The 13,697-nt window shown below is 61.8% G+C and overlaps 7 protein-coding genes across 7 annotated transcripts; all 7 read left to right on the top strand.

The window, feature by feature from the left end:
• Positions 1-126: 126 nt before the first annotated feature.
• Positions 127-1,044, top strand: Q8F55_009226 (uncharacterized protein; the record flags this gene model as incomplete). Its single annotated transcript, XM_069357594.1, has 1 exon — positions 127-1,044. One exon carries the CDS (start codon positions 127-129, stop codon positions 1,042-1,044), a length of 918 nt encoding a protein of 305 aa, XP_069205531.1.
• Positions 1,045-4,960: 3,916 nt separating this feature from the next.
• Q8F55_009225 (uncharacterized protein) lies at positions 4,961-5,835 on the top strand (the record flags this gene model as incomplete). The annotated part of the gene is made up of 2 exons (XM_069357593.1): positions 4,961-5,326; positions 5,491-5,835. 2 exons carry the CDS (start codon positions 4,961-4,963, stop codon positions 5,833-5,835), a joined length of 711 nt encoding a protein of 236 aa, XP_069205530.1.
• Positions 5,836-6,090: 255 nt separating this feature from the next.
• Positions 6,091-7,200, top strand: Q8F55_009224 (uncharacterized protein; the record flags this gene model as incomplete). The annotated part of the gene is made up of 1 exon (XM_069357592.1): positions 6,091-7,200. One exon carries the CDS (start codon positions 6,091-6,093, stop codon positions 7,198-7,200), a length of 1,110 nt encoding a protein of 369 aa, XP_069205529.1.
• A 209-nt stretch (positions 7,201-7,409) lies between these two features.
• Q8F55_009223 (uncharacterized protein) lies at positions 7,410-8,477 on the top strand (the record flags this gene model as incomplete). The annotated part of the gene is made up of 1 exon (XM_069357591.1): positions 7,410-8,477. The coding sequence occupies one exon, from the start codon at positions 7,410-7,412 to the stop codon at positions 8,475-8,477; it is 1,068 nt and encodes a 355-aa protein (XP_069205528.1).
• A 453-nt stretch (positions 8,478-8,930) lies between these two features.
• Q8F55_009222 (uncharacterized protein) lies at positions 8,931-10,226 on the top strand (the record flags this gene model as incomplete). Its single annotated transcript, XM_069357590.1, has 2 exons — positions 8,931-9,640; positions 9,692-10,226. The coding sequence occupies 2 exons, from the start codon at positions 8,931-8,933 to the stop codon at positions 10,224-10,226; spliced, it is 1,245 nt and encodes a 414-aa protein (XP_069205527.1).
• Positions 10,227-10,395: 169 nt separating this feature from the next.
• On the top strand, positions 10,396-11,460 carry Q8F55_009221 (uncharacterized protein; the record flags this gene model as incomplete). Its single annotated transcript, XM_069357589.1, has 1 exon — positions 10,396-11,460. The coding sequence occupies one exon, from the start codon at positions 10,396-10,398 to the stop codon at positions 11,458-11,460; it is 1,065 nt and encodes a 354-aa protein (XP_069205526.1).
• A 578-nt stretch (positions 11,461-12,038) lies between these two features.
• On the top strand, positions 12,039-13,073 carry Q8F55_009220 (uncharacterized protein; the record flags this gene model as incomplete). The annotated part of the gene is made up of 1 exon (XM_069357588.1): positions 12,039-13,073. One exon carries the CDS (start codon positions 12,039-12,041, stop codon positions 13,071-13,073), a length of 1,035 nt encoding a protein of 344 aa, XP_069205525.1.
• Positions 13,074-13,697: the final 624 nt, after the last annotated feature.

The raw sequence follows: 13,697 nt of genomic DNA, 5'->3' as shown, positions 1-13,697 counted from the left end.
GGTGGTTCGGACCGTCGCGCGCCCTCCTTTCGCACCGCGCACCGACGTATAAAACAGTCAATCAGTCCATCCCCCACTTTGACGTTCAACATTCCACTTCCCGCCCCCCACCCATCATACCTCAACATGCTCAACCACAAGTCCTACCCTCACCTCTTCGACACGGTCCTCTCCCACCTCGACTGGCAGGGCCTGCTTGCCATGCGACTCACGAGCTCCGCCATGAACGACAGGGTGTCGGCGATCCTCTACCGCCACGTGGTCCTGTGTGAGCCAAACGAAGAAAACCAAGTTCTCGTCGTCGACCCATACCACCACAGGCCCCTCCTCCGACTCGACTACCCGTCTCTCCCGCCACGGGTCGACGGCCCCGAAACTCACGGGGTTGAGTTCTCGTTCCAGGAGGTCTGCGCAAGGCTTGGACGCTACACCCGATTCCTCGATTGCAAGGGGAGCGCGACGATCTTCCGCGGTATGGGGTGGGAGGATGTTCTCCAACCCCTCATTGCTAGAGTTGGAGCCACGCGGGAGACCACCTTCGACCACCCATTTGCCCCGGGGGACGGCCCGAAGCACCAGGCATACCTCTTCCTGAACCTCACGTTCCTGCCTTCCAGGGACCCTGGTCAGTTTGGATGCACCATTCGGACGGTGTGGAGTCGGAACCTCCTCAAAGATCAAGAGGAGTTGGTTGTCCTGGTCACCACCAGTGACGTCGACACTGCGGCGCCGATGGGCTCGATCGAGTCACTTCTCCAGTCCATGGCTTCGAGGGTCCAGGGTGGAGACTTCAGGAAGGTGACCTTTGTCAAGACCAGGACCATCGGATCACCCTCTTCTTCCGAGTGGGACGACTTCGTGGCACAGTTGGCGGAAGCGTGGGAGTTTGCCCACCTGCCAGACCCCTCTGTTTCCTTCACCCACATGGCTCTGGAGGAGTTCCAGCGTTCGTGTGGCATGAGCGACTTCGAGATCGATGTGGTCACCACACCCCCGGGTACCAAGAGGCTGTTGCCCCCAATGTGGGAGCTCTACATGGCATAATCAGTGAGTGGAGTCCAAGTTGTTGGCCTCACTGACTCTTCAGCCAACATCCCGTCCTCGCCGCTTCCGGCCGATACCCATTTGTGGCCTTCCACGAACATTGCTTCACTATCCACTCTCAATCTTCGCTCATATGAGTCGGGTGTCATACCTCGTGCCAGCATTCAAGATGACATACGTCAACCCGGGCCCATCTCAGGTCTTTGTTCCAATGTTACGCGCTGCGACCTCCCCGTCTGCCACCCGTTTGCAGCGGTGCAGCACCGCCGCCGTGGAGCGGAAATGAAGTTTGTTCATCACTCATGTCTCGGTACCCCCAGACGCAACAACAGTGATGGCCCATTGTGCAGGTTCGCCACCACTTTCCTTGTTTTGCCACTGACGGACCATGTACAAAAGGGCGGCACCTTGCATTCATCCACTCCTCCATCACCCAACAATCCACCTCACCTTCTCCTCCTCACAACCCGCCCTCGCCCACAATGCTCGACCACGGATCCTACCCTCATCTCTTCGATGAGGTGATCTCCCACTGCGACTGGCAGACCCTTCGCGTCCTGCGCCAGACCAGCTCCAAGATCAACGACCAAGTCTCTGCGATCTTGTACCGGCACATCGTCGTGGATCTGGACTTCGAATCGAACGGGGCGGACCGAATTCTCATCATGGACCCATACCGTCACAAGCCCCTCCTCGAGCTGGACTTCAGCATCCCCTCTCATCGCCATCGCAACCCCGATACTCACGGGGGGCAGATATCATTCAGGGAAGCATACCAGAGACTCAGCAACTACACAAAAGTCATTGAGTTCGTCAAAATGAAACCAGGCCCATACGGGAAGCGGTGGACTGAATGGGAGAGGGTTCTTCGACCCCTCATTGATGGAATCGACGTCTGGCGTGGCGCTGTCTACTCCTCCGGATCATTTGCCCGCAACAGTTTGCCTGGTTATGTGGAGTCTGTCCTCCTCACATTCCCCTGCTCGCACAGGTATTCTTGGTTTGATGACGTCGTATACACTCGCAACCTCATGAAAAGCCGCAACGAGCACGGGCTGGTTATCATTGTTTCCCGCAGTCGCCACGCCCGCAATCGCAAAGTAAAAGTCAACAGCCTCGAAACTGAGACTGTCCTATTGGAATTCGTCGATCACAGATGGAAGTGTATGCCCCATTATGGTCCGCTCTTCGAGAAGATGACATTTGTCAGACCCAAGGCCATGGGAACTCGGTCCGCTTGGGACAACTGTCTGCAGCGGGTATCAGCCTCTTCGGGGCACCCAGTTACCCTCTCCCACTTGACAGTGGAAGAGTTTCAGCGCTCCACTGGCATGAACGACCTCGAACTCCGACTGTTCAGAACCCGACTGGGTCGCAGGATGCCCCTCCCACCCAGGTGGACGCTCTGAGTTGAGCACAAGTAGTGAGTTGAACAACGCAGCAGTCACTGACAGACCCAAGCACACTTCGACCCTTACCTTCTCATCTATGAATAGTCTCTGTATTCCAAGGCCCACAGACAAAGGCAATTCAATAATCGCGCCCGAGCTATTGTCCTATTTCCGCAGCGCAAATTGATATGTATCCAGGTTGGCTTTCTCTCTCATGAGTGGCTCTTTTGTCAGTACTCGTCCTGACGCGAGTAATGGCTGTTCTTGTCAACCCATGCACATGAGAGCACCATGCCTCCTCCCGCGCCGAGTCACAACCCTGTAGAGCGGACCATGCGTTGGGTGGCATCGCCTCTGTAATCTAGAGACACGGGAATCATGAGAGGGACGTCCAACCTATTGCCATCAACGTTGATGATGAACAAACAATCCCACTCGCCGTGCAGTCTCGCCTCGTCGTTCGCCTTCGTCGCCGCCGACCCACAAAACGCATTCACTCTCATCGCCCAATGTTGATAGAAACCAGCCAGCTTTTGCCTCATGACTTCTCCTCGCCTCTCCTCTCCTCTCCGCTGCACTCCTCTGCACTCCTCTCAGAACCCCACCTCTCCTCACCTCTCCTCTACCGACACATCGCCGTGTGCAAACCCACCCCCGGGGCCTACTGTAAGCTCGACAACATATCCATCGACACATTCAAGCGCAAGTTATCCCAGAGCCCACCACGGATGCTCTCAAGCCTGGTGCCTTTGATGTCTCATTCACCCAGTTGTGCAAGGCCACGTTCTGGACGAATTTTGACATGCTCGGGTCATGAGTGTGTATCTCCTGGGGGGTTTTGTCGCTGGAGCCCATATCCCCCGGGAGCCCGCCGAGGGGTGACTGTTTGGGATCACCCGTCCCTCTGACAGGAAGTCGGGGCGCGACGATCGACAGTCCGGGTCCTCAACCTCGCCATTCACCGGGACGGCGATTTTTCGTGCAGCATCCGGGATGTTTGGACTAGTGGCCTCCTGGAAACGAAACAAAGGCGAGCGCGAGTTGCTTGTCACTGTTACCCACCCCTTCCAATTCGACACTGCCGATCCAATCGCCCTGGCTCCCTCTGAGCAGGTCCTCCAATCCTTGGCAACGGGGCTTATAAAATTACCCAGTAAGTGTATGTGCCAAGGTGACGTTTGTCAGGAGCGCAACGACTGCGACCAAGGAGCCACCTCTCCCTGCTTCCGACTGGGACGGCGTGCTTGTCAAACTCGGGAACTGTGGGCCACGATATACCCGCAAGAGCCGGTTGCTGCCACCTCCTCCGACACAACAGTTGAAGAGTTCCAGAAGCACTCTGGAATGACCGACCTCCAGCTCCGATTGTTGACCACAATTCCGGGAGCCACATTGACGTTGCCTCCAACGTGGTGTAAGTGGAGCTTGGGAGCTGAGACCGTGAGTTGAGACCGTGAGTCGTTTGCTGTAGCTCACAAGAGGTCGCGCTGAGCCGACTGCCGAGCCACGCATTGCCGGGTCGAACTTCTCCCTGTCCACCTCCTCTCCTATTCATCACTGTACTTCTGTAGACACCATGTGACTGTCCAATTCTGACCTAACTATGTAGGTATGAATGATCACGTAGCGTACCCAAGCCAGGCGCAGTTGACCTGCTCCGCCACATCCAGGCCGGCGTCCAGGTCTGAGGCACACCTGCGCCTCTGGGCCCATGCTCACTCTCTCCACGGCCTCCATGTGTGCCCCGATATGTCCCCCTTCTGCCTCCCACTTTCGGCCGGCCCACGACACGAAAGGAGGTATCAGCGTGGCTGTAACCACGACCCCAGCGGGGCAGGGAGGACAGATGGAGCTGTGGCGGATGTGCCCATCTTCGTTCCCCAGCGATCGTGACAGCAGTCGCTGTTGCGGGTCGCAGTTGCCGTGTGAGCAACGACTCCCCTGCGCCCAATCCTAACATCGTCACCACATCCAACTTGTCTCGAGCCCCTCGGCTTTCTCAACGTCCCATCCCACCTCACCACCAGCAGGCCCAGCCGCCATGCCGCCCGGCACCATCGACCACACCGCCTACCCGCACATCTTCGACAGGATCATTAGCTACCTCGACTGGCGAGGCTCACACGCTATACGCCTGGCCAGATCGAGGCTCAACGAGAGGATGCTCGCCATCATGTACTGGCACGTTGCTCTCGACGTGAATGATGGCGACGAGGAGCAGCTACTACCAGCCCCTATCATATCCGGCCTCTCGAGCATCGGTAGCGACGAGCACCACGACTTGAGGATCACTTCAAAAACAGGACTGGTTGCAAATGAGAAGACTGCAGCCCCAGTGCACACACGCACGGGCGCCCCCCGGGCCCACACAGCTCCGCCACCCCAGTACCCCGTCGCCCCGCCCGCCGCGTATAAAGAGCGGCTGCCCCTACCCCCGAATCCTCTTTCGCCCACTGTCCCATCGACTCCCCTTCCTTCCATCCAACAGCCCATCCGCCGACTTGGTCCCCAAACAACGCCTCACCATGTCGTCTCCCATCATCCTCGACCACACCGCGTATCCTCACATCCTCGACAAAGTCGTCGGCTTCCTCGACTGGCCCGGGCTGCGTGCCATGCGCGGGGCGAGTTCCGCTCTCAACGACAAGATCACCGCCATCATGTTCCGGCACGTTGTGCTCGACGCAGCCTACCCCGACAAGAAACAACTCCTCATTCGGGACCCCTATCACCTCAAGCCCCTCCTCGAGCTGAATTTGAACAAGGAGTACCACCCGTTGAGGCTCTCGCTTGAGGACGGTCTCGCGACGCTGGAGAAGTACACTCGGATCGTCGACCACCTCTCCCCTCCCTTAACCCCTTGGGACCCTTCGCCCTTTGACAATGAACTCGTGAAACGAGTCTATGCCTGCGTAGAGGGGCAGGTGGAAATCGCTCGGTGTAGTCTTTACGCCTGCAGGCTTTTCGATCACGGGTTGCACAAGACCTTCGGGATGTTTCCGTTTCCAACGCCCCACATCCTCACATTCGCCCCGACCCTCCATTCATGACCCAGTACATGAACAGGGGTGTTCTTTTCCCGGGACAACGAATCAACAACGACTTCGTGGTTGTCATTCAGCGCGACGACTGGAACAATGGAATTCTCCAACTTCTGCTGCTGTCCATGCGCAAACCGATGAACTGCACACTCATCGGCTTTGAGAATCTCTACAACCCTCCGACGCCCAACGAGATCGAGGCCTTCCTGGAGGAGCTCCGTTTCTCCCCTGATGTTCGCCTCTCCTCTCTCTCAATACAAGACTTCAAACGCACAACTGGGATGAGCGACCTCCAGCTCCTCTTATCCACTACTCAACCAGGCGACCCGATCCCCTACCCGCGTGTCTGGTCAGCCTGAATGTGATATCGGACCCACATGCACCGATTGTCACCGTGTGCACATTCGTTGGTCACACTGATGCGTCGACAATGGTGCTTGCTGACCTGACGGATGGTGTTGTGCGCGGCGCGCGTTTGCCACCCGTTTCAACTCCGGGTAAACTGGACAACCTCCACCAGTCACCCCTCGCGTTTGACGCGTCGTGTGCCAGGCCGTCACGCACAAATACCTCGACTCGCCGCCTTTGTCTCATCCATCACTCTCTCACTCACAATGTCCTCAGAGCCGCCAGTCATCGACTACAGAGCGTACCCGCACCTCTTCGACCGGGTTATGGCCCATGTCGCCTGGGACGCGCTCCCCGCCCTTAGACTAACCGGCAAAGCCGTCGGCGAGCAGGCCAACGCGGTCCTTTGGCGGCACGTCGTCCTGCGCGTCGAGGAGCCGGGACACATCGACATCCTCGACCCGTTCCGACATCGCCGCATTCCTGGCCTCCGGTTCGAGTGCGCGGCCGAGCGCGGCCCCTTGGTCGAGGCGCATGACGAGGTGCTCCTGTACCGCACGCTCGACAGACTACGCACGCACACGCGCACAGTGGACCACTGGCTGCACGACAGCGAGAGCTACGCCACGGACGATAAGCCGCCGCGCTGGCATGGCAATGTGCGGGAGGCACTCGAGGGCGCGCTGCACCGTATCGACGTGTCGGAGAACGACTTGCCGTTCCTCTCGCAAGAGGCCGAGCGCGTCGTCCTGCGGTATCGCCCCTTTGAGGAGCCGTCTGAGGGAGAGGAGGAGGGGCACCGGATGAACTGGCCCGTAGGCTTTGGGACGAAGCGAATCGTCGCGCGCCTCCACCTGCCCACCGGCCTCGTGCTCACCGACGACGACTGGAGCGCGCTGTGGCAAGGCGTGATCGGCTGCCGCGACTACCTGCCGCCCGGGTGCGAGGACGTCGCGGTGATCATCACGCAGGGGAACGGCGACGCGCCGCCCCAGTTCACAGAGTTCACCCCGTCCGAGGACGACACTGAGCCGTGGTTCTCCTTCTTCATGAGCATCCTGTGCGGGCTGGGTGCGCGGAGCATCGCCGTCGTCGGGCTCGAGACCGTCGACCCCGGCGTGTTTGGCTTGCTCGACGCGGGGGAGCTGGCGGAGGAGCGCCTCGCCCTCTACAAGGCTGTGATCGATAACTGGGTCATGCAGCCCGGCAGTCTGCTGAACGTGCCCGACATTGAGGTCGTGACGGTGGGCGGGTACAGGGCTGCCCAAGGGTTGGACGCGTACGAGTGGTCACTGCTTGCTGCGGCGCCGGGTGCGCGGCTCCCATTGCCGTCGAGGTGGCCTCTGCTGCGGCTGCCGCCTCCGGCTCTGCAATAGTGAGACAGCATGTCGCGTCGTGTCTTGGATCTTGAAGCATGCATGCTGTTGTCGCAATCAGCCTGGCGACCCATCCCCGCCGGGGCAAAGTTTGTCCGCCTCCACCTCGAAACAGTGACGCCATGCAGCAGCAACAACTTCGCTCGTCTTCATCCTCGCCATTGTCCTCTCTCCTCTTTAATCCAGCAGCACCCCGCCTGGCGGCAGCAATGCCGTCCCCAGGCCATGACCACGACGTGCCGCTACTCGACAGTCATTTCTACCCGCACGTCGTGGACCGCATCTTCGACTTTCTCCCCCTCCCCGCCCTCCACACCCTCCGGCTCGTCTCACGCGACTTCCATCAACGCGCCAACTCCATCCTCTACCGGCACATCAGCATCAGCTTCGGGCTGTACGCAAACGCCCAAGTCATCGACCCGTTCGAGCGGCGCCGGATACCGGGGCTCGTCCTCGACGCCAAGGTGCCCGACCAGTTCAAGCTCACCATCGCCCGCATCGCGGCGCACACGCGCATCATCGACCACCATGCCGCCCGGAGCCGGAACGCGCCCCTCGACTGGATACCTACCCTTCGCCAAGCGCTGCCGGCCAGCATCCTCCACCGCGTCGACATCACGCCGAACCGGTTCGACAGCTTCCCATACCTCGCCGCCGACGGCAAGGCGCTGGCGCTGACCTACCGCCTGAGCTTTGACCGCACGGGGCATCTCGACCACCCCTTCTTGACGCGCTTTCACGGCCTGACACGCGCCATCGTGCACCTCGCCCTTCCTCCAGCCCTCGACTTGACGAAGCACCCGCGAGAAAGCGTCTGGCGCAAGGTGCGCGCGTGCGACGGCTACATCGGGGAGGTGGGCGGCGAGGTGGTCCTCATCGTCACGCAGGGCGACGGCGAGCCACCACGCTACACCACCCCGGACGGCAGCGACTCCGGCTACCTCTTCGACGCGTTCATGTCGGCGCTGTGTGCTCTCCGCTGTGCGAGCGTCGTGCTGGTCGGGCTCGAGACCCTCGACCCCGGCCTCCTGGGCTTCAGCCTCAAGCAGGATTCCATGTCGCCAGAGGACAGGCTACAACTCTACAAGGGCGTGGTGGACGACTGGGTCGCGCCCAAGGAGCTGCACGACGCCGCGCCAGAGATCAAGGTGTTCACGGCGGCCCAGTTCCGCGCATCTCGCGGGCTCGACGACTACCGCTGGGCCGTGATGACGTCTGGTGTGGGCTCGCGGCTGCCAGTCCCGTTCTCCTGGACGGCGAGGGCTATGGCCGTCTGAGGAACCACTGGGCCTGTAGCGGTACGGAAGTCGGATTTGCCATCTGGCACATGCGGCATCGACTCCACCCTGGAGGCTGTCGCCGCCTCCACCGCGCTGCACTGAGGGACAGCCACCGGGCATGATCCGTCGTCTTCTCAACTTTGCCTCGCTCATCACAACTACCCCGCCCTCGCCCAGCATCCACCAGCACACTCCCACCCCGGCGGTGCACCCAACACCCGCGTGCTCTTGGCCATGGACGAAGACGCATTGGGGAACAATAACGGCATCACATGTCAGTGGGGCCCCTTGGCGGGCGGAACGACTTGGTCCCCGTTTCATGATGCCCGCCCGGAACGCGTCTTGTCGACCGAGGCCATGTTAACATCTCCCTTTCATCCACGCTCCGCGCCGACACGATCCAACAAGTACGCCCTCGACCTGTCGCTCGTGCTGACCTCGCAGCACACAATGGCAGAGGCAGTCGCGCGCACCGTCCCACTCGAAGTGGCTGCCCTTGTCACGGACCACCTGTCGACCTTGGGCGACCTGGAGTCAACGGCCACCGGCACCGAGGGCACGGCATTTGCCGTCGCCGCTACTGGTCGCATTGTCGCCCTACGAAAGGAGTACGAGCACATCACGCTGTCCCGCTCCAAACCGTGGTTCCCAATCGACTCGCCCGAGCATGCCGAGTTCACTCGCATCATCTCCATCCCGCCACACCGGTCAAGAGCGTGTGCCTCTGTCGGGCGCGAAGCCAAGCCCATGGTGCTTCCTAAACTAGAGGCACTGCGTATCTGGTTTGATGAGAAGGATGGATTGGGAGACATGGGTGATCTCCGGCGTGTGTTGGTGTGCGGCTTGGGCGTGGACGACGACGACTCGGACGAGGAGGACCCCGATGCCTACGAAGACGACGCATACCATGGGTGCTCCAACTACACCTGCGACTGGAACTATCGCTTCCCTTGCACCACAGGCGTTTTGCGTGGAATCACAACTGGCTCGAACTCGTTCCGAACCTGTTGGGACGACTATCCGCCCTTCGAATTGCCCCAAGTGATCACAAGCCTCACGGTTGTGATTGAGCCCTCGCCCTATTCCACGGAATGGAAGCGTGATCCAGAGGACGAGGAAGACGAGGGCGAAGACTGCGCCAAGGGCGTGGCAAAGGTGTGGTGCGTAGTGTAGTCGGTCAGAGTGGTGTGGGCGTCTGGCTGACCAAGCAGTGTCGAGGAACAGTTGGCCGCCGTGACCATCGTCTTCCTCTCCAAAGGCCCCAACGTCTCCTGGATCCCCGAGAGCGCAGCGACAGTCGACAGCCCGGCGACCTGGGAAGCAAACGAGCACCTGCTCGTGGAGTACATCTCAGCGGCGGCCGAGACTATCGTCGACGGCGCCACGGCACCCCACCAGATTGGGAAGGGCGAATGGCACGATCGTGCCGTGAAGCGCTTCACCATTGCCAACGCGACGGCGATGCTCGGCGCTGTTGCGCGCCCAGCGGCCGAGGTTGACGCGGCCCTGGAGCGCGTCAAGGCCGCGTTTGCCGCCGAAGTGGAAAAGTATCTGGGGTGGGAGCTGGAGCGCGAGGCTCGATTCGATTCCCTGCCCCGCGCAAAGGCGTACAATATTCCCGTCGACGACGTGCCCCAGATGCTAGGCCTCCTCAACTGGATCTCGATGGACGAGTACCTCGCCCAGCCGGGGTGGGACCTGGCGCTGGATGCGCACGAGGTGGCTCCGTGGCTCGAGGGCAAGTAGCTCGTAGTGGATCATGCATGCTGCTTGCAGAGACTGTTGACGACGTCTTTGGGCAGCGTCGAGGTGCACGCTGGCGCGCCACGCCGCCACGCCGCCCGCCGATCCCAGCAGACTGACGCACACGTCAACTCCAACGCCCTCAACCCAACTCACCACCACCCACTCCACCATGCTCCCCCTCGACGCCTACCCGCACCTCCTCGACGCCGTGCTCTCGCACGCAGCCTGGTCCACGCTTCCAGCGCTGCGCGCGACCTCGCACACGACCGCGGCGTTCGCCAACGCCGTGCTCTACTCCCACGTCGTCGTCACGCTCCACGGTGACACGCTGGCCCTGCTCGACCCCTTCCGCCTCGCCCGCATCCCCGGCCTGCGCTTCGACCCCGCGCACGCAGAGTGCGCGCGCACGCTCGCCCGCCTCAAGGCCCACACGCACACGTTCGACTTTGTCGCCCCCGGCGCCGACCTCGACGCCCTCCCGCGCACGCAGCACGCGCGCGAGGTCGTGCGCCTCGCCGAGGGGCGGCGCATCCGCTCCGCCGAGCCGATCACCTACCTCCTCGACTCGCCCCACGAGGTGGTCCTCCACCACAGCGTGGACTTTGCGCCGCGCGGCGCGCGCGAGTTCCACAACGGGCGCCCGTTCAACCGCCTCGTCCTCCGCCTCGACATTTCCGAGGCGCACACCCGCGCCTTCTCCCAGAGCCTGCCCTCCGAGCTCGTGAACAACCTCCAGGCGGCGATCACCAACATCGGATACATGTTCCGCCCCCGCGAGCTCGTGCTCCTCATCACGCAGGGCTCAGGCACGCCATGGCGCCTGTGGAAGGAGTGGCAGGGCGAGGTGGTGGGCCGCCCGTCCCGCCCGCTCGACTGCCTCCTCACGAGCGCACTCACCCCGATCGTGGGCCACGTGACCACGTTCGCCGGGCTCGAGGGCATCGACCCGCGCATCCTCTCGATGGATCCCTGGGAGACGGAAGACACCGAGGCGCGCCTCGCGGCCCTCCGCACGGCGCTGGCCCGGACCAAGACGTACTCCAGGGCCCTGTTCCAGGCGTCGGAGAACCCCAACCGCCTTAGCCCGGCCCAGGTGGACTTCAACGTCGTGTCGCTTGACGCGTACCGCCGCGGCTCGGGGCTCGACGAGTACGAGTGGCGCCTGATGATGACCAAGCCGGGGGTCAAGCTCCAGTTTCCCGCGACGTGGAAGGTGCGCCGCGTTAGTAGCTGAGAAGGACAGGCCGTCTGGAAGTTTGGAGCACTCCTTGTGAATGTGAGTGGGTGGACCTCGCGGGCTGGCACTGACCGTGAGCAGCTCAATCGCCAACGTCGACGCGTCTGCCGACCTCACACTCGTTTCACCCCGCCCTAGGCATGCACCTACGTATCCTCGCATGCACAACATCTCTTCTCAAAAGTTGGGCTCGGCTGGCATTTTCCTGCCACGCGAGACTCGCTGCTGCAGGCTTGGCCGCCGCAGGGCAGGTTCATGTGTGGCTGAGACAACCGGAAAATAAGGAGCGTCCCATGATCCAGTGGTTTAAGGAGTGTGGCTCTCGGGTGTAACAACCTGTTGATCCTTTGTTCGAATCCTTGCGGGTTCGGGCTCAAAACGCAACGTCTTGGCGCAAGAGTGGGTAACGATCTGGACTGTGGCTGGCTCCTTTTTGCCGCGCACAACTGCAACTGTCAGCTCGCACACAGAAATCAGTCGCGCATGACGCAGTTTGCGCCCCGCGCCCGCGCCCATCAGCACACTCGCACACGTCAACTCGACAACCGTCATCCAACATCACTCTCCACACCACCATGATCCCCCTCGACACCCACCCGCACCTCCTCGACCGCGTGCTCTCCCACGCGCCGTGGTCCGCTCTCCCCGCCCTGCGCGCGACCTCGCACACCACAGCAGCCTTCGCCGACGCCGTGCTCTGCGCCCACGTCGTCGTGACGCTGCGCGGGCGCGCCCTCGCCCTCCTTGACCCGTTCCGCATGGCCCGTATCCCCGGGCTGCGCTTCGACCCACAGCACGCCGACTACGCCGCGACCCTGCGCCGGCTCGCGGCCCACACGCACACGTTCGACTTTGTCTCCCTCGGCGGCGCGCGCGGCTGGGCCGACCTCAAGCGCATCGCTGAGACGCGCCGTATCCGCGCGGCTGAGGCCATCACGTACCTCCTCGACGCGCCGGAGGACGTCGTGCTCTTTCACACTGTCGACCTCAAGCCTCGCGACAGGCGCGAGCTCAAGTCGACGCCGTTCAAGCGCCTCGTGCTGCGCCTCGACATCTCGCAGGCCCACACGACCCAGTTCGCGTCCGGTCCGCAGGCGCTCGGGCCCATGACCAACTTCGCCGCCAACTCGGGGTACCTGTACCGCGCGCGCGAGCTCGCTGTCCTCTTCAGCCAGGGCTCTGGGCGCCCGGTCGGCTGGTGGCGCGAGGTCATGGACGCGCCCAACGAGCACCCCGTGCGCCCGCTCGACATTCTCCTCAGCACGGCCTTCTGCCCGCTCATCAGCCACGACGTCACCTTTGCCGGGCTCGAGGCGATGGACCCGCGCATCCTCTTCGTCGCTCCCACCGAGCCGCAGACCTCGCGCCTCGCCCGCCTCCGCGAGGCGCTCCGCGTGCCCATGGCGCGTGGGGCTGACATGTTCCGCGAGAGGGACGGCAGCGCGGCCAGGAACCCGGGCAGGGTCGGGTTCGAGCTCGTCTCGCTCGACGAGTACCGCCGTGCCTCGGGGCTCGACGACTACGAGTGGCGCCTGGTCATGACTAAGCCGGGCGTCAAGCTCCCGTTCCCCAGGACGTGGAATGTTCACCGCAGCCACCGCACGAGCTGAAGCGGCCTTTGGTGACGGATACTGCTTGTCAATGTGCGTGTGCGAGTGCGAGCTCGAAGGCTGACCCGCAGACATTTGCAGTTCAACTGCCAGGGTCGAAAGCTCGCCCCGGCCTCACATTCGTTTCCCCCATCCTAAATGCAGTTACCCTCGCATGCACGACATCTCCTCTGAAGCAGTAGTTGCCTTCCAACTCGGTTGCCTTTCCTGCGCCACGCCCGTCCTGTCGCAGTGGTTGCCGGAGAGTCGCATCCATGTCGTTGACACGATACCAAGATCAAGCAGCTTGCTATGGCCCAGTGGCTTAGGGTTTGCGGATTGCGAGTGTAACGGCTCGAGGTCCTTTGTTCGAATCCCTCTGGGGTTTGGACTCAAAAAGCGAATCGGTTCCTTCCCGTTGAAGTACGATCTGGGCTGTAGCCGGCTGCTTTTTGATGTCACCCGCCGCCACGACTTTGATGTGGCACCCCGAAAATCAGTCGCGCAAGGTCCGCCGCCCAGCAGTGTGCAGTCACGCCCGATTCTGTTTGCAGCCATTCAACCGCGTGCATCATCTCGCATACAGCCCATGTATGTACAGTAGACCCCAGAGTGCTGCGTGCAACCTCGTACCGCGACGTCGGT

This window comes from Vanrija albida (genome assembly GCF_041260175.1).
Source record: "Vanrija albida strain AlHP1 chromosome Unknown contig_7, whole genome shotgun sequence".
Classification (NCBI taxonomy): domain Eukaryota; kingdom Fungi; phylum Basidiomycota; class Tremellomycetes; order Trichosporonales; family Trichosporonaceae; genus Vanrija; species Vanrija albida.
This window is presented reverse-complemented; position numbering and strand designations above follow the sequence as displayed.